Raw genomic sequence first — 14,678 nt, 5'->3', positions numbered from 1 at the left:
TCTCTGTATTTACTCACTGAAGCTTCCTAATAGCCAACTGAGGTGGGAACTATTGTCCCCATTTTACAGATAAGGAACTGTAGGCACAGGGAGGGTAAAAAATTGGCCCCAGGTCACATAAGCTCCTGGCACACGGAGGGAACTCAGGGATGTGCAGTCTTCCTCCCTCTAGTTATTTCACAATTCTAGAAAGCCAGGCTCGGACTGGACCTAAGGAATATCTCATCTCACCCATCATTTTGTAGGTGCGGAGACTGAGGCCCTAGGAAGACCATAAGTTTCCCACAATGACCATAACTTATTGCGGTCAAGTGGGAACTAGAACCAGGGCCCTTGACTCCAAGCCCCGGTGCTCTCCTTCCTCTGGGGGCTCACTGCTTTCTGTCAAAGCTCCTTGGAAAGAGATGAGTGTGTGAGGAGGCAGGACCAGGGAGAGCATGATGGGCCATGGAGAGGCCTTTGGCTTGTGGTGGGCAGGGGGAAGGCATCTGTTCAGCGAGGGGAGCGAGCGCCCACGCAGACCCATGACAGCTGACTTCCTTTGTGCTCTCCCCCCTGACTCCAGGAGTATCTGAAGGGCCTGTGCAGCCCGGAGCTGTGGAAGGAGGTTCGCTACCCGGCAGCCCTGCACTGCGCCTTCCTCGGGGCCCAGGGCCTCTTCCTGGACTGCCTGTGCTGGAGCACCCTGGCCTACCTGGTGCCTGGCCCCCCGGGCTCCCTGATGGTGGGCGGGCTGACCGAGTCTTTCATCATGACCCAGAACTGGCTGGAGGAGCTGGTGGGGCGGCTGCGCTGGGGCCCTGCCCCTCTGCTCACTCCCCGTGGCATCTGGGAGGCCGAGGTGACCCGGGCCTTTGGGGCCCTGGTCTGGATCCGTGGTGACCAGTATGCGGGGGACCTGCTGAAGCTGCCCCCAGCGGTCCAGGAACTGCTGCTGAGCCTGGTGCGGGATGCTGCTGGCAAGGAGGACATCATCCAGTGGCTCGGCCGCATCGGCGCCTCGGATTCCCGCTCTGACCCTGAGCAGCTCCTGATCTGCCCGACCCCCCAGCAGAAGGAAGGCCCAGCCATGGTGTCTGTTGGAGATGGTACTGGGCCCTTTCTGGAGATGGGGAGTCCAGAAAATTCAAAGAAATTAACCAGCCTGGGAGCCATGGGGGCCCTAACCTCGGGCCTCCCAGGCCGGAACACCCAGCCGGAGGCAGGAAACCAGCTGGTACGGTAAGTTCGAGAGAAATCGGTTTGGCTTCTCTGCCCCTACTTCTGCAACCCCAAGGAAATAGTTTGGGACCTAACTGGATGTCCCACCTTTCCAACAAATGTGGATTTCCTCCAGGGCCAGTTCCAACAACCAAGGTGGTATGGACAGTGCTCATGAGGCCGGACCAGTACAAGCCAGCAGCAGCCAGGACCCTGTGGACCACACACAAGCCTTGTCGCAGCAAAGGCAGGTCCGGAGGGGGGAAGACAAGCTCCCCCTCCAGCCTCCGGTGTCAGCCCTGGGTGTGTGCTCTCCCTGGAAAGCCTGGACTCCGGGGCCAGCCTTTGGGCCCCTGTGGCCGGGGGCTATTGCTGCAACCTTCTGGAGGATCAATGAACTGCATTCTCTCCACCTGGCGTGGCTCCTGTCCCAGGCCTGCTTCAGTTTCCCCTTCTGGCAGAGGCCGCTGGGCCCCATTCAGTTCAAGCTGCCAGGGCAGAACCCTTTGCCCTTAAATCTGGAATGGAAACAGAAGGAGCTGGTTCCCTTGCCCAGTGTGGAAGGTCCAGACTGTAGACCGGATGGGGGCCCCGGGGGAGAGACAGCCCTGCAGAACTGTCCAAGACCAGAGACTCCTAACAACGTCATGAGTTTATTGGTGGTCTCAGGAGGCTCAGGGGTGAAGGACAAGGCTAACCCAGCACTTCCACAGATAGGGCCACCTTTGACCTCTGCACCCCAGCTCCAAGCTAGAAGTGAACCAGGTGATCAAGGAAGTATGCAGTGGGATAATAAGAGGCCAGAAGAGGGGCCCTTTCCAGTGATGCCCACAGGGCAAGGGGTGCCCACTGCTCAGGGGAGGCCAAAGGCTCAAGGGGGGCTGGCAGCTCCAGTAGGACCTGACCCTAAAACAGTGCCTGAAACTTGCAAAGTGCCCATGGCTGCAGCAATGCCCACAGCTCAGACCCCACCTGCCAATCCGGCGCTGCCTGCACCCCCCAAAGTGCCTGCAACCCAGATGATGCCGGTGGTCCATGAAGAACCTGCAGCCCCTAAAGTGCCTTTGGCTCCCATGAAGCCAGCAGCTCAAGTGCTGCCCACAGCTCAAAAGGCAGTTGTGGGTAGACTGGCACCAGCAGCTCAAATGGTACCTGCAGCGCCAAAAACTTCCACAGTTCAGAAAAGGCCTGCGGCAAAAACATCACCTGCAGGTCCCCAAACACCAAGAGCCCAGACTGGACCTGTAGCTAAACCAGGGTCTACAGCTCCCAAAACCCCCACAGCCCCCAAAGCCCCTGCAACTCCCAAAGCACCTGCAGCTCCTAAGACTTCCAGAGCTCCGAAAACGCCTACAGCTCAGAAGGCACCCACAGATCCAGGGCCAACCCTGGATGTAGCCAAACTCCTAAGTGAGGGCCAGCCTTCTTCAAAGGGCAGGGCTTCCTTTCTGAAGAGCCAGGGGGAACCCGGAAGGCAGGGGCCCCCATCCAGTGGCACCTTAGCTCCCAGTAGTAAGGGCCAACCTCAGGTAGAGGGGTTCCTGGGAGCTTGGGAGGGAGCCCCGAGGCAGCCACCTCGCCACCCCCAGGCAAACAGCACAGTGACTAGCTTCCAGAGGTACCACGAGGCCCTGAACACACCCTTCGAGCTGAACCTTTCAGGAGAACCCGGGAACCAGGGGTTGCGACGAGTGGTCATTGACGGTAGCAGCGTAGCCATGGTGTGAGTAGTCACGGGCCTGGGGTTGGCTGGGGATGCTGGGGATGCTGGGGAGCTGGGACAGGACATCCCTGGGGGATAGAGTGTGGGTGTCCTTTCTTGACCTCTGTGTGTGGGTGACATGTGGCTCAAGTGGGGGTGGGATGGGAGGGAAGTGGCTCTGCATGCTGGGTGGTGTTCATGAAATCATCACAGCAGCTTTCAAAGGTAGGTTTCTGTTCTTGCTCCTTGATAGAGGCAGAAACAGGCTCAGAAAAGTGATGAATATTGCCCAAGATCTCAGAGCCAGTAAGGGACCCAGCTGGCCTTTGAGTTCAGATCTGCCCACTGCCCAGGACTGTGGTTTCCCTGTTTCAGTCTGCCTCACATAGCATGGGGTCTGGGAATCCCAGACCAGTTTTTTAAATGTTTAGTCTGAACCTTCAGGCTCAGCATAGATCTCCTTTATGAAGCTTTTCCCAACCACACCAGCTGCTGGGGATCTCTGCCTAGCACTTACTGCTGTATATGTGTTAGCAGAAAGGCTGGCAAGATGACTGTGCCAAGTGCACTTCCAGCACACAGCTGGTGGTCTGTGACTGTTTGCTTCCAGCCCTAAATTGTGCTCTTTGCATGAACAGGTTGCCTTCTTCATTTGGCCCTGGAGGTCCCTGCACGCATGCACACACACACATAAGTAGGTGATGCACCCCGTATGTGCTCAGTGCTTGATGATAGAGGGAAAGGCATTAGTGGTGCCTGTGGTGCTGATGCTGGTGCCCTGGCATCGCTGGCTGTGCTACCCTGGGCTGGCTCTGAGGCGGAGGCGGAGAGGCAGGGCCATTTCTAGGGCAGAAAGTTCCTCTCTCACTACTTCCTGCCCTCACCTCCACCCCTAGGCATGGCCTCCAGCACTTCTTCTCCTGCCGGGGCATTGCCATGGCTGTGCAGTATTTCTGGAACCGGGGACACCGAGAAGTCACTGTGTTTGTTCCCACCTGGCAGCTGAAGAAGAACCGGAGGGTGAGAGGTGAGCTATCCACTGTCACCCAGCTCCTCCAGTGTCACCGTGCCTTACTTTACCCTGCCTTTCTGTCCCCACCTTGACCCTCAGTCCTTCCTCTGACCCTCGCTCTCCCCTGCCTTTCACCTCCAGAGAGCCACTTTCTGACAAAGCTCCACTCCCTCAAGATGCTTTCAATCACACCTTCCCAGCTCGAGAACGGCAAGAAGATCACCACCTACGATTATAGGTGCGCCAGCCTGCAGGTGTTCTCTTGTGGGGCTCTGGGGCTCGGGCTGGGCTGCCATGTCAGGGAAGATGGAGGCAAGCAGGTCCGGGGGGTCAATGTCAGAGAGGGTGGCATGGGGCACTGGCCCTCTGTAGACAGAGGGAAGGACACGGAGAGGAGAGGGCTCCAAGGTCAGCTCTGTCCAAGTCCAAGGGATGTTCTTGAATTTGGGACTCTGCAGCCCCATTTCTCTGAGTTAACAGCTTTCTTCCTCCATGAACTCTGGGTTGAGACCAGCTGTTTTCTCTGGATGGGACCAGTACAGGTGACTCCTGGTGCTTCAAGTGAGCTGCTTCCCCAGGCAGCAGATTTGGGGGCTAGTCTGGGTTGAAGCTCAAGTCTCAAGCAACTGTTGAAGTATTTTCCTCCCCCTCATCCCCAGCCCTGGCCCTGGGAGGAGGTATGTGTGTGGTTGGGGCCCTGGCTGGGCTCTGAAAAGGGAATCAGATTGGACCTGTCTCCTAGCTAAAGCCCAGATGCCTTGCTACTTGTTAATCCTCAGCACCCACTCCCCAGTGCGGCTGCAGGACCAGTGTGCACAGGGGAGCCTGTGATGCTGGGCAGGCAAGGCCCTGCTGAGGTCACCGTGCCTGGGCTAATTCGATGCTTCATTTGGGCCCCCCCCATGCCAGGAAGGGAGAAATTCTGACCCTCCCACTTTCTCCAAGATTTGGTGCCCACTCAGCCTTCAGGCCTGGAGAGGGCTGTGCAAGGCAGCTCAGGTTTCCCTCCTTCAAGAGCCCACCCCCTGGGTCAGGACTTAGCCTCTAAATTCAGGTCTGGGTTAGAGGGAAGATGGCTTTTCTGCAGAAGGCTCCTCTGCTGGCCACTTGTGGAACTGCATGCTTGGGGCCCTGGGAATGGCACCGTGCAGGGAAGGCCGAGAAGTAGGTGGCCTTTGCTTTCTTTCCTGATCACAGCCCTCTTTCGAGGAGACGTGATCCTTGGAAAAGTGGATTTGTTTATTCAGGTATGTGTTTTTATATGTGTATACAGACATACATGTGTATGTATGTGTGTCTTGGCATGTACATGAATGTTGTGCCTTGGTGAAGATACTGGAGTGTTATGTGTATGCTGGGTGGCAGGCAGTGAGCCAGGCACTTAAGTGTATTGCCCATCCAGTTTAATCCTCACAGCAATATAGGGTAGATATTTTATGTTTGTTTTAAACATGTGGAAACTGAAATAGTAAAAATGCATGGGTGGGTGTGGACGAGTACATGGGTTTCTGTGTGTGTGTCTGAGCATGGGTGTGTGAATGCCTAGGTGTGAAATAGGGGTCTGTGTCTGCATATACAGTTGGGGAACGTGCATCCCAGTTCACCCTCCCAGGGGCGCGTGATCATCCCAGATGGCTGCATAGACGAGGATGGGCTCTCGTGCCCTGGCTCCCTGACTCCCGAGGGCAGCGTTTTTGTCCAACGCACCTCAACGGGAAGCTGCAAATTCATTTTCTCAGAGCACTGGGGAGGTGAGGGGCCAAGTACTGGGTTGTTGGTGACTCTCTCTCTCCCTGCAGGTTCATGGTAAAGCTGGCAGAAGAGACAGATGGCATCATTGTCACCAATGAGCAGCTTCATGTCCTGATGAATAATTCTAAGAAACTGATGGTCAAAGATCGGTGAGGTGGCTCCCAAGCAGTTGGGCTGTTCCTTCTCCACAGGTGTCAGGCCACCCCTTGTAGGGGGGTTTGGGGGGGCCCCTGGAGTGGTACTTATCAGCACCTGCCTGGAGGAGATTTGACTCTCAGCCACGGTGGAGACACCAGGGGGCAACTGGGCATGGATGGGTCATGGGCTCCTCTGTGACCTCTCCTCCTCCATCCCGGGTCCAGCCTGCTGCCCTTCACCTTTGCGGGGAATCTCTTCATGGTGCCTGACGACCCCCTGGGCCGTGATGGCCCCACCCTGGATGAGTTTCTGAAGAAGCCAAACAGGTAATGCCTTCCAGCCCCTCTTGGGACTGACCAGAATCTTCCCCTTGGTGCTAGCTAACATGTGCCTAGTGCTTAGTGATGAGCAGGGTGACTTGACTTATTCAGGTCTTTGTACTTCCACCCACATCTGTACATCCATAAACCACTTACAGTATGGTTTTGCAGTTTCACAATCTTGTTTTAATACTGTATGTACCCTTCTACAACTGGTGCATGTACCCAGCATTTTATTGTTTTCCCCAGATTTATGCCATGTGAGTTCATGTGGCTGGCTTTAATGTCTGTGTGGTATTCTATTACACGTGTACCCAGCAGGCTTATGGGGTCTCTTGTGTAGGGTCATTTGACAGTTTCCATGCTATGCTGTTGGTACCAGTGCTGCAGTGAACAGCCTTGTTCTTGTTTCGTTGTGTGCGAAGGGAGCTCTGTCTGGCTTATATACCAAGTAGAATTTTTTCCACATGTATTATTCCCTTTGGTCTTCACAACTTTTTTTTTTTTTTTAATGTCTTTTTAGGACTGCATCCATGGCATATGGAAGTTCCCAGGCTAGGGGTCGAATCGGAGCTACAGCTGCCAGACTATACCATAGCCACGGCCACGCGGGATCTGAGCTGAGTCTGCAACCTACACCACAGCTCAAGGCAATGCTGGATCCATAACCCACTGAGTGAGGCCAGGGATCAAACTCGAGTCCTCAGAGTTCCCATCGTGGCACAGCGGAAACGGAACCTGACTCGTATCCGTGAGGATGAGGATTCCATCCCTGGCCTCGCTCAGCGGGTTAAGGATGTGGTGTTGCCGTGAGCTGTGGTATAGGTCACAGATGCAGCTTGGATCTGATGTTGCTGTGGCTGTGGTGTAGGCTGGCAGCTGTAACTCTGATTGGCCGCCTAGCCTGGGAACCTCCATATGCCGTGAATGTGGCCCTAAAAAGCAAAAAAAAAAAAAACCAAAAACCAAAAACCAAAAAAACAAAACCCATGTCCTCATGGATACCAGTCAGGTTCGTTACTGCTGAGCCATAATGGGAACTCCTGGTCCTCCCAACTTGAGTTAGACATACGTGGCCACTATCCTCATTTTATAGATGAGGAATCTGAGACCCAAGTACTTTCCCAAGGCCACTGTGCTGCTGTTGGCAGAACTCGTTTGCAGTAACTCAGATCTTCCAGCCTCTGCCCCTTCCGAGCCACCTTGCCACCCACCTCCCAGGTCCCTAGGCCCAGCAGGGGGCTGTGGGTCAGGATCTTCTGGGCAGGGTACTGATTTGAAGAAAAGTGCTGTGGCTGAGGTTTGTGTGCTGGGCCCTCCCAAGTCCCTTGTCAGGCCTCCTTCCTTCTCTTGACCTCCCCCTGGCTTGCTCATCCTGGAGTCTGGTTGCACGTACCAGTCATCGAACTCTTATCAAACAATTGGCTTCAAACTGGTTGGAAATGTCACTTGGTCAGTGAGGTTTTGATTGGATGAGGCTTCTGACATTGCGGCTGGGCGCATGCTGGGATAGAGTGTCTATGGACAGGTCCTATCTGAGTCTGCACCATGTTGGAGGCTGGCCCCCAGCCCAGCCTCAGGGACACTTAGCAATGGGGTCAGGCTCTGTGGGGCTTCCACAGATGGGGTTCCCCCTTGGACGATGACCTCTAGGAGTGGGCTGTCCCCTACCTCTTCCATCAGGCCCCTCTGCCCCGCTGTTCTGGTGTAGGTTGGACACTGACATTGGCAACTTCCTGAAGGTGTGGAAGACCCTTCCTCCCAGCTCGGCCAGCCTCTCTGAGCCAGTGGATGAGGCTGACCCTTGGCCCCCAGAGAGTCTGCAGAGTGTGAAAGAAGTCAGGGAGGAGAAGGAGGAGAGGCAGGACGAGGAGCAGAGAGAGGAGCAAGAGACGCAGAAGCTGGCCGAGGAGGAGGAGGAGGAGGAGGAGGAAAAGGAGGAAGATGACGATCAGGACTCTTTGCTGGTGTCTGTGTTCAGGGCTGAGTGTCCTTCCCTCTCAGAGGAAATACTCCGGTGCCTCAGCCTCCACGACCCTATGGACGAGGCCCTTGACATTGATCTCCTGCCAGTGGTGGCTTCTCCCTCCCTGGACATCCCTTGGGACGGGAAGGCCCCCTGCCAGCAGGTTCTGGCCCACCTGGCCCAGCTGACCATCCCTAGCAACTTCACCGCACTCTCCTTCTTTGTGGGGTTCATGGACTCCCACCGGGACGTCATCCCCGACTATGAAGCCCTCGTGGGCCCCCTGCACAGCCTCCTCAAGCAGAAGCCGGACTGGCAGTGGGCCCTGGAGCACGAGAAGGCTTTCCTGGCCCTGAAGCGAGCCCTGGTGTCTGCCCTCTGCCTGTCGGCCCCCAACTCCCAGCTGCCCTTCCGCCTGGAGGTGACAGTGAGCCAAGTGGCCCTGATGGCCGTAGTGTACCAAGAGCACTCAGGAAGAAAGCACCCTGTAGCCTATACCTCGAAACCCCTCCTCCCAGACGAGGAGAGCGCGGGCCCCCAGTCGGGGGGAGACAGCCCCTACGCCGTGGCCTGGGCCCTCAAGTATTTTTCCCGCTGCATTGGAGACACCCCAGTGGTCCTGGGCCTTTCCTACGCCTCCCGGACCACTGCGGACCCTGAGGCGTGGGACGGCCGCCGGCTCGCCAAGGCGTGGTTGATCCGGTGGTCCCTCCTGGTGCAGGACAAGGGCAAGAGGGCACTGGAACTGGCCCTTCTCCAGGGTCTGCTGGGGGAAAACCGGCTGCTGACTCCCGCGGCCTCCATGCCTCGTTTTTTCCAGGTTCTGCCTCCTTTTTCCGACCTGTCCACTTTTGTCTGCATCCACATGTCGGGCTACTGCTTTTACCGAGAGGACGAGTGGTGTGCTGGCTTTGGTCTCTATGTCCTGTCTCCCACCAGCCCCCCGGTCTCCCTTTCCTTCTCTTGCTCCCCTTACACACCCACCTACGCCCACCTGGCGGCCGTGGCCTGTGGCCTGGAGCGCTTTGGCCGGTCCCACCTGCCTGTGGTTTTCCTCACGCACTGCAACTGGATCTTCAGCCTCCTCTGGGAGCTCCTGCCGCTGTGGAGGGCACGGGGCTTCCTCTCCTCCGATGGGGCTCCGCTGCCTCATCCAGGCCTGCTCTCCTACATCATAGCCCTGGTCTCCGGCCTCTCATCCCTTCCGTTTATCTACCGAACCTCCTACCGGGGTTCCCTGTTTGCTGTGACGGTGGACACTCTGGCCAAGCAGGGTGCCCAGGGGAGCGGCCAGTGGTGGCATTTGCCAAACGATGTGCCGGTCCCTGTGGTGACTCGCCGCACCGCAGGCAAGAAGCCCGACTTGCTGGCGTTACAGCGGAGCGACAGCACCCTGGCCGACATCATTGCCAAGCTGCAGGCCGGGCAGAAATTACCTAACTCCTCACCGTTCAGTTCTGCCTTTAACTCCCTCAGCCTCGACAGGGAAAGCGGGCTGCTTATGTTCAAGGGAGACAAGAAGCCCAGGGTCTGGGTGGTCCCGAGGCAGCTCCGGAGGGATCTGATTTTCGCGGTACACGACCTCCCCATGGGGGGCCACCAGAGGCCGGAGGAGACCTTCAAGAAGCTGCGGCTGCTGGGGTGGTGGCCGGGGATGCAGGAGCACGTGAGAGAATACTGCAGGAGCTGCCTGTACTGCATCCCCCGGAATCTCACAGGCAGTGAGTTGAAGGTCATTGAGTCCCTGTGGCCCCTCAGGTCCACGGCCCCCTGGTCAAACCTGCAGATCGAGGTGGTGGGCCCGGTCACCGTCAGCGAGGAGGGCCACAAGCACGTGTTGATCGTGGCCGACCCCAACACCAGGTGGGTGGAGGCCTTCCCGCTGAAGCCCTACACGCACATGGCTGTGGCCCAGGTGCTGCTTCAGCACGTGTTCGCCAGGTGGGGCGTTCCTGTGAGGCTGGAGGCTGCCCAGGGCCCCCACTTTGCCCGCCATGTCCTGGTGAGCTGTGGGCTAGCTCTGGGGGCCCAGGTGGCATCCCCGAGTAGGGACTTGCAGTTCCCCTGCCTGACAAGCTCCGGGGCCTACTGGGAATTCAAGAGGGCCCTCAAGGAATTCATCTTCCTGCACGGCAAGAAGTGGGCAGCGTCCCTGCCCCTGTTGCACCTGGCCTTCAGGGCCTCCTCTGGCCTGGCCACGCCGTTCCAGATCCTGACCGGGGGCGAGGAGAGGCTGACCGAGCCCCTGTGGTGGGAGATGAGCAGCGCAAACATTGAGGGGCTCAAGATGGATGTCTTCTTGCTACAGCTGATGGGGGAGCTGCTGGAGCTCCACTGGCGGGTGGCTGAGAAGGCAAGCGAAAAGGCTGAGAATAGGCGTTTCAAGAGGGAGAGCCAGGAGAAGGAGTGGAACGTGGGTGACCAGGTCCTCTTGCTGTCCCTCCCCAGGAATGGCAGCAGTGCCAAATGGGTCGGTCCCTTCTATATTGGGGACCGGCTGAGCCTGTCCCTCTACAGGGTCTGGGGCTTCCCTACCCCGGAGAAGCTCGGGTGCATCTATCCTAGCAGTCTGATGAAGACCTTTGCCAAGAGCGGCACCCCCCTGTCCTTCAAGGTCTTGGAGCAGTGAGCTGGAGTAGTGGGGGAGCCCCCACTCCGGGGTCCTGGGCTTCTGCTGCTAGGCCTCCCCCTGCCCCCAGCAGTGTTCTGGGGTAGGGAGGGAGGCCCTTTCGTTGTGCCTTTTGTAGAGAAATTACTTCATCATGCTTTGCTGAATTGCCTTGAACTAGGGACCAATATCTCTATGGAGACATCCTCAGTATAGGGGATTGGGAGAATCTGCTAAAGGCTGTGAGATGTGGGCCTCTGGCAGTTTTACCTGGGGTTGGAGGTAGAGAGGTCCCTCTCTGAGGTAGGTCAGGTTTAGTGTCTCTCCCCAAGTGAAAGTGTACACACACAAACACACCCACCCACGTGCATACACCAGAGCCTGATGTCTTAACCATGAAACACTGTGGCTCTGGAGCTCAGAATCAAAAACCATATTCCTCTCTCAAACAGAAACCTCAGATGTTGGCTCCCCCACCCCCAAGTCTGTTCATTTGGGGACCCTTTGCCCTTGAAGCTGTCACAGCTGACACAAATCCATGCAGGCTGTGGAGAAGCAGCCTGTTCCCAGTCTCACGGTCCGCTCTCTCAGGCCAGGTTAGGCCTGCCCAGCTGTCAAGGGAGGGCCGGTGATCCTGGGCGCCAAGGCTCAGAAGTGGGGCGGGAGTGTGGCCAGCCAGGTAGGCACATCCTGCAGTAGCACGGGAAAGGCAAGGAGGAGACAGAGTCAGCCTACCTCATTTGACTGCGGCCGGTGGAGACACACTCACATCCCAGCTTCGATGATGTCAATCCCACAGGAATCAAGGATCTCAGTGCCAAGTGTGGCATCTCTATCTGAAGAGCTGCTTCAACTAGACCAAGGGGCCTGGGCCTCTGTATCGGGGGAGGGTGACTGAAATGAGCGGTCTGGCACATGGCGAGGTGCTAGCGTGGCTCTACCTCCCCATCCCCCCCCCAGCCCTCTCCTCCCCCTGCCGTGTACCCTGCACCCCCAGACCCTACATAGTGTATGACTGCTTTGTTTGGATCCCTGCCCCCACCCCACCCCAGTTCTCTGGCCCTGCCTTCTGTGTAGAGAAAATCCTCTGCCAAAATCACCCTCTGCAAGTGTGCATTTCTCACAGGTGTGTGTGCCTACACCCACCTCCCAGCTGCTGCTGCCCACAGAGCGGGCTCCAGCTGGAGGTCAGCACTGTGTCGCTCTGGCTGGGCCTCTAAGTAGTTTTATTTCTCCAAAGCTGAGCCAGTCTCCTGGCCTAGCTCAGGTTGCCAAAACACTTGAAGTTGCTAGAGCCACGGTAGAACCTGCCATTGAGTCCCATTTGCGTGTCTTATGGAGAGAGGCCCAGAGAGGGGACGTGACTTGCCCAAAGTCACACAGATAGTTGGTGGCTGAGCTGGGGCCAGGATTAAGCTTCCTGATTCTCAGATCACCATAGACAGGGTTCGGTTCAAGCAAGAGAAGCTCCCTTAATCCTATACCCATCTTCCTTCCAACTCCCCAGCTCCCAAATCTTGTAGACAAACTACTTAGACGTTGCCCTGCAACCCCATCCAGCTGTTAATTCTGCCCAGGAGAGAATGATTGGGTGACAGCTGAGAAGTTGAAGGGCGAGCTGTGGGATTATTAGCAGATACCTCGTCCCCTCCTCCTCCTCTCCCTGCTCCCCTCCTTCCTCCTCCTCCCTCTGATGATCTGCCCACCCTCATTCTCCCTCCCCGGTGCTGTACCCGTTCCCTCTGTGGACCACATTTATCATCTTATACCCTTTTATGTGACCTTTTTTTTTTTTCTTCATTTGATTTGTCAATAAACGGATCAAAATGGAGCTAATGTCCAGGGGTCTTTTTTTAGCTTTACACTCAATTATGGGAATGAGGAGGGTGGGAGGCAGACATGGGGCATGGCTGCTTCATGTTTCCCAGGCAGACTTGCAGATTTGACAAGTAAGTTTTATTTTTTTGGCTGCATCCACCATGTGTGGAAGTTCCCAGGCGAGGGATCAGACTCAAACCATAGCAGGGACAGCACCAGATCCTTAAGCCACCAGAAAACTCCTGACAAGTAGCTGTTGGATAGTTACTTTTCTAGTGCTCATCTGACCCAAGCTGTTATTTATTTTTCTTATCTGGTCTGATTTTTTGTCTTTTTAGGGCCGCACCCGCGGCATGTGGAAATTCTTAGGCTAAGGGTCAAATCGGAGCTGCAGCTGCCGGCCTACGCCACAGCCTCAGCAACTTGGGATCCAAGCTGTGTCTGTGACTTAGACCACAGCTCATGGCAATGCCAGATCCTTCACCCACTGAGCAAGACCAGGGGTCGAACCCACATCCTCATGGACACTAGTTGGGTTTGTTACCACTGAGCCACAATGGAAACTCCTCAAGCTGTTATTTTACATATGAGAAGACCAGTGATATAGCTCACATAGTGATATAGCTCAAGTTCTATCACTTGAGCCAGTTTATATAGCTTGAACCAGCTGGCCGGTTCATGGCAGAGCTGGGAGGAGAGCCCAGGCTATGGGCTTTCTTCATGCTAGTGCTCCTTCCTATTTTTGTTTTAGAAGTGAGTGGCGGGGGAGGGGGTGAAGATGAATTAAGCTTGTGTAAAACAATGACATCTATGCTGAACCGGTTAGCTGTAATGGAAACACCAAAGAACTAGCTTTGAATACTGACTCTGTGGCTGCTACCTATGTGGACTTTTCTTGAGGCCTCGGTCTCCTCATCTATGAAGTGCGGGATAACAATTCCTAAATTACGGATAGTGCAAGGATCTTATGAAATAATCTGCGCAAAGAGGCTACCATGGTGCTGGGTATGGAGTAAGTCTCCATCAATGAGGTGGACTGCATGTTTGCGTCCCTCAAGTTCACATGTGGAAACCCTAGCCCCTAGTGGGATAGTATCAGGAGGTGGCGCTTTTTGGAGGTAATTAAGTTTAGATAAATTTGCGAGGGTGCAGCCCCTATGATGAGATTAGTGTCCTTGTAGGAAGGCAAAGAGGAGTTCCTGTTGTGGCTCAGTAGGTCAAAAACTGGACTAGTATCCACGAGGAAGCAGGTTCGATCCCTGGCCTCACTCAGTGGGTTAAAGAATCTGGCATGGCCACAAGCTGTGGCATAGGTTTGGGATGCAGCTTGGATGTGGTACTGCTGTGACTGTGCTGTGGACCATGGCTGCAGCTCCAATTCAACCCCTAGCCTGAGAACTTCCATATGCTGCATTGGTGGCCCTAAAAAGAAGAAGAAAGAAAAGAAGACAAAGAAACGATAGCTCGCTTGCTCTCAAGCACTTGAAGATACAAGGAAAAGACGGCCATCTGCAGGCAGGAAGTCGGCTCTCACCAGACACTTGATTTGCTGGCACCGTGATCTTGAATGTCCAGCCTCTAGAACTATGAGATATAAGTTTCTGTTGTTTAAGCCACTTAGTCTACAGTGTTTTGGTTATAGCAACCTCAATGGACCAAGACAAATCACAGGCCATCCAACGTTTCTTCCTGACCTTGGAAGCCTTGCTGTTACTGCCCCTCAGACTCCAAGACCTTCCTAAACTTGGCCAAGCTTCCAGACTTCCAACGACTGCTTCTTGCTGCTTTTCTCACTTGCTGAAACTTCTGCTCAGTGCTGGCAGGAGGATAGGGTGGCAAGAAAGATCCGTCCTCCTGCCAGCGCTGAGCAGAAGCTTGAACAAGTGACAAAAGCAGCAAGAAGCAGACACCTGGCGCTCATGTAGACATGGTCACACAGTATTTATAGAGCACTTTCTGTGTGCCAGGCCCTGTTCAGGTGTGGAACAGACGGCAGGTGATGAGAGTGGCGTGGTCTCTGCCCACGGTCAGGTAAGTGAGGCAACTCCACAAGCAAATACAGTGCAGGGTGGTAAGGGAAAGAACCTGGCATAGGAGCCCACAGCACAGGGGCTCAAAGCCTCAGCTCAGAGAGGTTTATCTTCCGTCACCACCAGCCCCCC

At 55.6% G+C, this 14,678-nt stretch overlaps 1 protein-coding gene across 7 annotated transcripts in view; it reads left to right on the top strand.

Moving 5' to 3' along the window:
- Window positions 1-14,678, top strand: part of NYNRIN (NYN domain and retroviral integrase containing) — a 22,810-nt gene extending 8,132 nt beyond the window's left edge. For 3 of the 7 annotated variants that reach the window (XM_084969064.1, XM_005666233.4, XM_084969065.1), the window contains 7 exons: window positions 566-1,221; window positions 1,337-2,923; window positions 3,799-3,929; window positions 4,056-4,152; window positions 5,714-5,815; window positions 6,029-6,130; window positions 7,836-12,529. In XM_084969064.1, coding sequence (XP_084825190.1) covers window positions 566-1,221; window positions 1,337-2,923; window positions 3,799-3,929; window positions 4,056-4,152; window positions 5,714-5,815; window positions 6,029-6,130; window positions 7,836-10,719 — 5,559 coding nt within the window. In that variant the 3' untranslated portion in view covers window positions 10,720-12,529. Of the gene's footprint in view, window positions 1-565; window positions 1,222-1,336; window positions 2,924-3,798; window positions 3,930-4,055; window positions 4,153-4,456; window positions 5,162-5,713; window positions 5,816-6,028; window positions 6,131-7,835; window positions 12,530-14,483 lie in introns of those variants that run through there. The other 4 variants (XM_084969068.1, XM_084969069.1, XM_084969067.1 and 1 more) reach the window with 4 other exon arrangements.

The sequence above is a fragment of the Sus scrofa genome, chromosome 7 (genome assembly GCF_054392235.1).
Source record: "Sus scrofa isolate SSC_HxYL_T2T_F1_AM1 chromosome 7, Sscrofa_HxYL_maternal_Yorkshire_Landrace_v2.0, whole genome shotgun sequence".
Lineage (NCBI taxonomy): Eukaryota > Metazoa > Chordata > Mammalia > Artiodactyla > Suidae > Sus > Sus scrofa.
Note: the sequence above shows the minus strand (reverse complement) of the source record. Positions and strands in the feature narration are given on the sequence as shown.